This window comes from Sinocyclocheilus anshuiensis, unplaced genomic scaffold (genome assembly GCF_001515605.1).
Source record: "Sinocyclocheilus anshuiensis isolate Anshui unplaced genomic scaffold, SAMN03320099.WGS_v1.1 scaffold1762, whole genome shotgun sequence".
NCBI classification, from domain to species: domain Eukaryota; kingdom Metazoa; phylum Chordata; class Actinopteri; order Cypriniformes; family Cyprinidae; genus Sinocyclocheilus; species Sinocyclocheilus anshuiensis.
In genome coordinates this window covers 528,552-533,616 of record NW_015547656.1, presented here as the reverse complement: position 1 = coordinate 533,616, position 5,065 = coordinate 528,552, and the positions used below count along the sequence as shown (strand labels likewise).

At 36.0% G+C, this 5,065-nt stretch overlaps 1 protein-coding gene across 1 annotated transcript in view; it reads right to left on the bottom strand.

The window, feature by feature from the left end:
* The window catches only part of rigi (RNA sensor RIG-I), a 15,061-nt gene that overhangs the window by 7,588 nt on the left and 2,408 nt on the right, over window positions 1-5,065 (bottom strand). The window contains exons 5-11 of the mRNA XM_016504415.1: window positions 4,719-4,877; window positions 4,536-4,637; window positions 3,288-3,447; window positions 2,557-2,806; window positions 1,150-1,312; window positions 972-1,073; window positions 735-892 (exon numbers count right to left, since the gene is read on the bottom strand). Coding sequence (XP_016359901.1) covers window positions 735-892; window positions 972-1,073; window positions 1,150-1,312; window positions 2,557-2,806; window positions 3,288-3,447; window positions 4,536-4,637; window positions 4,719-4,877 — 1,094 coding nt within the window. The remainder of the gene's footprint in view (window positions 1-734; window positions 893-971; window positions 1,074-1,149; window positions 1,313-2,556; window positions 2,807-3,287; window positions 3,448-4,535; window positions 4,638-4,718; window positions 4,878-5,065) is intronic.

The following is a 5,065-nucleotide window of genomic DNA, read 5'->3' as shown; positions in this document are numbered from 1 at the left end:
TTAATTATTGCCCTGATGGTGGAAATGGGAATTTTCACTGCTCTAGCTCTTTTCTTAAAGCCACTTCACTAATTTGTGAAGCTCAATTATCTTTTGCTGCTCATCAGAAATATATTCTTTGGTTTTTCTCATTGTGATGGATGATTAATTTGGCCTTTGTTTCCCTCATATTTATATTCCTGTGAAACAGGAAGCCATGGCCGGATAATTTCATGCTTAATCACCCTGGAGTGCTCAGAATTGTGAATATGAATGGGAATATACTTCACAGATATTTTACTCATAAGAATTTCTAGGGGTGCCAATAATTGTGTCCAACGTGTATTTGAGAAAAACATTTATGTCATAATGAGATTTTCCCCCATTTTCAATTGTTTTAGTTCAATGAAAGGTTAGATATTTGTGAATTTTTTTAAATAAAAGATCAAAATTATTAACAATGCAGATTTATTTTCACAGCCTTCTTTGATCATATTTACCATTAATTCTGACCACGACTGTAGATTTAATTTAGAATTTAGTGTTTGAACTTTAACTCAATTTCTGTATATTTCCTACTTGCTGAAGTGCACAGGTAGCTAAATGTGACATTTATTATAATGGGTTTATATGAAGGTTGTTTCAAGTTCACTTAAATTAGAAGTTGTTATTTTTTTAAAGTCTAATAAATGTTAAAATTGATAGCTCTCAATTATACTGTAATGCTGAATGATCTATCTATCCGTCTGTCTGACCCGCAGGTGTTCGGTGTAGTTGTAGAGTTCTCTGCAGATGCGTCTCTCCTCGTCTGCGTTCTTCATCTGTAAGACTCTGCAGCTCTTCTGAACGGAGACGATCCACTGCTCATATTTCTGCGAGCCGTACTCGCGGCTCTGGATGTTCGACAGGTTCTCTGAGAGACACACGTACGTGTGTGTTAGTGTGTGTGTCGGTGTTTGTACAGCATGCGTGTGCAGGTGAGGACTGCGTACCGATGTTGAAGGTCTTCTGCGCCAGCTGCTCGATGTTACTCATGATGTTTTTGATTATTCTGATGAAGGGGTGACTCGTGCACTGTTTAACCTCGAAAAAAGCTGACGCGCACATACACGGCATTAATAATCATGTGTCATAGGTAACGTCGTATGTGTGTATATTGTATGCGCTGACCTTTCTCAGGCATGTGCACGTATGACTTGAGCTCATCCTTGTGTTCGGTAACCGTGGTGATGACCCTGGTGTCCAGGTTGGCACAGAGCTGTAAGATGTTGTTCTCCGCCTCCAGTTCGTTCTTGAATGAACCGATGCCGACTGATGCGGTCAGGCCCACAATCTGAGACAGGCCGGATTATTATAAACCAATCAGGACACGGATATAAGAAAAGAACAGAATACAACTGAATATAATAGAAAAGACTACGAAGGACTCTACATAGCTACGACTCTACATATGACAAGCAGTTCGGAAGATGGAAGATGTAAAGTAAAGTAAAATAAAAAATAAATTAAGTAAAATAATTTTAAAAACAGAACAAAACAAGATTGGATAAGACAATATAGTGGGTGTTAAAATAAAATAAATAGAACAAAACAGGATTGGATAAGACAATATACTGGGTGTTATAATAAAATAAAACAATTCATAAAAAAAAAATAGAACAAAACAGGATTGGATTAAAATAAAATAAAATAAAGATAAAATAAAATAAAATAAAATAGTAAAATCATTCTAAAAATAGAACAAAACAGGATTGGATAAGACAATATAATGGGCGTTATAATAAAATTAAATAAAATAATTAATTAAAAAAAATAGAACAAAACAGGATTGGATAAGATAATATACTGGACATTATAATAAAATAAAACAATTAATAAAAAAAAAATTGAACAAAACAGGATTGGATAAAATAAAATAAAATAAAATAAAATAAAAAGATGATAAAATAAAATAAAATAGTAAAATAATTCTAAAAATAGAACAAAACAGGATTGGATAAGACAATATACTGGGCGTTATAATAAAACAAAACAATTCATTTAAAAAAAAAAATAGAACAAAACAGGATTGGATAACATTAAAATGAAAATAAAATAAAATAAAATAAAATAAAATAAAGTAAAGTAAAGTAAAGTAAAGTAAAGTAAAGTAAAGTAAAGTAAAGTAAAGTAAGATAAGATAAGATGATAAAATAAAATAAAATAAAATAGTAAAATCATTCTAAAAATAGAACAAAACAGGATTGGATAAGACAATATAATGGGCGTTATAATAAAATAAAATAAAATAATACATTTTTAAAAATAAAACAAAACAAGATTGGATAAGATAGGGCTGAATAGACTGCGATGAACTGGCCATCTATTCAGGGTGTTAGTTTTCCAGCATCTCTGTGACCCTACATAAAATAAAATAAATAATAAAATAAAATAATTTTAAAAATTAGAATCTATCCAGGGTGTTATTTTAACAGCATCTGTGTGACCCTATATAGGATAAGCAGTTGGTTGGATGGAAAACAGAAAAGAACAGAACAGAATAGAATAGAATATAGAGTACATTGGTGTGCTGTGCACCTGTGGCAGTGAGTGTGTGCTGCTGTTGAGCTTGGTGTCCAGGTAGCGGGTCATGATGTTGTTGTAGGGGTGTTTTCCGGTCGTGTTGTGACACTCGTCGAACAGGATGAGCGACAGGATCTCCAGAGACGGCACCTCAGCGCTCTGCAGCGCGTTCACCAGGATCTGAGCCGTCATCACCACGATATCATGATTCTCTATGAGCCAGCGCACGGACAGATAATCCATATCACCGCACATCCCCGTCACCCTGCAGATCACAACACACGCACTTCAGACAGGAGGACCATCATCTGGAATAATTCTAATGGTTTAATGTTTCTGAACGAGTCTCTTCTGCTCACCAAGGCTGCATTTATTAGATCAATACTGTACAAATTCTGAAATATTATTATAATTTCAAACAGCTGTTGTCTATGTGAATATCTGTTAAACTGTAATTTATTTCTGTGATCAAAGCTGTATTTTCAGCATCATTCCTCCAGTCTTCAGTGTCACATGATCTTCAGAAATTATTCTAATATGCTGATTTGCAGCTTCATATTTTTGTATGTATGTGTGTGTGTGTGAGTGAGTGTGTGAGAGAGTGAGGAGTGTGTGTGTGTGTGTGTGTGTCTGTGCGTGTGCGTGTGAGTGTGAGTGTGTGTGTGTGCGCGTGTGAGTGTGTGTGTGTGCGTGCGCGTGAGTGTGTGCGTGTGTGCGTGTGCGTGTGTGTGTGTGAGGGATCGTGCCTGATGTTGGGATCCTTGCTGAAAAAGTGCTCCTTGAAAAGTTTGTACTGCTGTTCATAGACATCGACCTTGGTTGCCAAAAACACGATCTTTGCTCTTTCGGGAAACTGCTTCAGGTGATAATCACTGATGGCCAAGGCCACAATAGTTTTTCCACATCCTGAGGGAAAGTTGAGTGGACAAGAGTAGAAAGGCAACACAAGTCATGAGGTGCTTTTTTCATCCATGCATGTGTCATTTTTTACTTAATTTTTTTTTCTTTACTCTTAATCAAAAAATCATAACCGGATTCTTAGACTGAAAATTACTTCCATACTGTGATGCACATCTGAGTGTAACAGATTACTGTAAAAGACAATAAATGGACAAATACATGAATGGTTTTATCCATCGGTTGTTGATTGGATTTTTTCAATATTTTACATAGAGGTGTAACAAATTACTCGTTTTCACATGCATCGATTATAAATCCTGTTGGTGCACGTGTCGATCTTGAAACATGGCTTTTTTAAATTGTGATTAATTTGTTTTGGTCAAGAGTCTATTTGTAATGCTGAACATTTAATAAACCGTGATTCTGTCAAGTATGATTCAATATTTTAAAATTAACACTAAACATTAAATGACCTAAATGCACAAATTACTAAATTATAAAAAGAATCTTTAGTAGTTTGTCTTTATCTTTTTCTTAGTCATAGGAGAAGCATTCACATAATCCTATGAATGCACTTGAAAAATACAGAAACGAATCATTCACTGAAATCAAATTAAATCTCACCGCAAATTGGATTGAATCAAATCATTCTGATTTTGCAAATTTCAAATTGATTCACTGTATAAAAAACATTCACAGCTGTAACACACACACACTTTCTATAATAAAAATAAAGAAAATAGTAGTTGTTTTTAATTAGAATTTTTGGGGAAAACAATAAAATAGCAACAAAAATAGTTTTCAAAAAAGCTCTGGTTATGAATTTTTTATTAAGTATTAGGGGAAAAACTAAATTAAAAATAAGATATTTATGGATCAATTAATTACAATAATATCAATAACACGCATTTAGAAAATACATGGGGCAAATGTTGATTTAAGGCACCTGTCGCAGATGATGGTGTTCTGGCCCTTGACGGCAGCGGCGGTCAGCTCCTTCTGATAAAAATAAGATATTTATGGATCAATTAATTACAATAATATCAATAACACGCATTTAGAAAATACATGGGGCAAATGTTGATTTAAGGCACCTGTCGGAGCGCAGATGATAGTGTTCTGGCCCTTGACGGCAGCGGCGGTCAGCTCCTTCTGATATTCTCTCAGCTTCCGCTCACCTGATTGCTCAGGTTTCCCTGTGCAGAGGTCAAAGGTCACATTTCGGCAAACACAAGCGCTCTCAGGTGACGTTATCGTGTTGATGTTGGGCTGTGCACCTGTGAACCCGCCGGGTTTCTCTGTGACGCTCGTGTTGTTGCTGCTCATCAGCATGTCTTCAGTCTCGGGCTCCTCTCTGAACTCGATACACACGGTCGTCATCATGGCTTCCGGCTCTCCGTCCATTTCGCTGGCCTTCGCGGCCGTAGCTCCTCCATCTGCAGGACGAACAACATGATCAGGAGACAGAAGGAACTCATCGTCCCATCATTACTGAAACACCTGTGAGGATTATAACAATATAAGGATGCAGGATGATGATGATGTTGGGGATACGAAGCATGGACAGACAGACAGACAGACAGACAGACAGACAGACAGACAGACAGACAGACAGACAGACAGA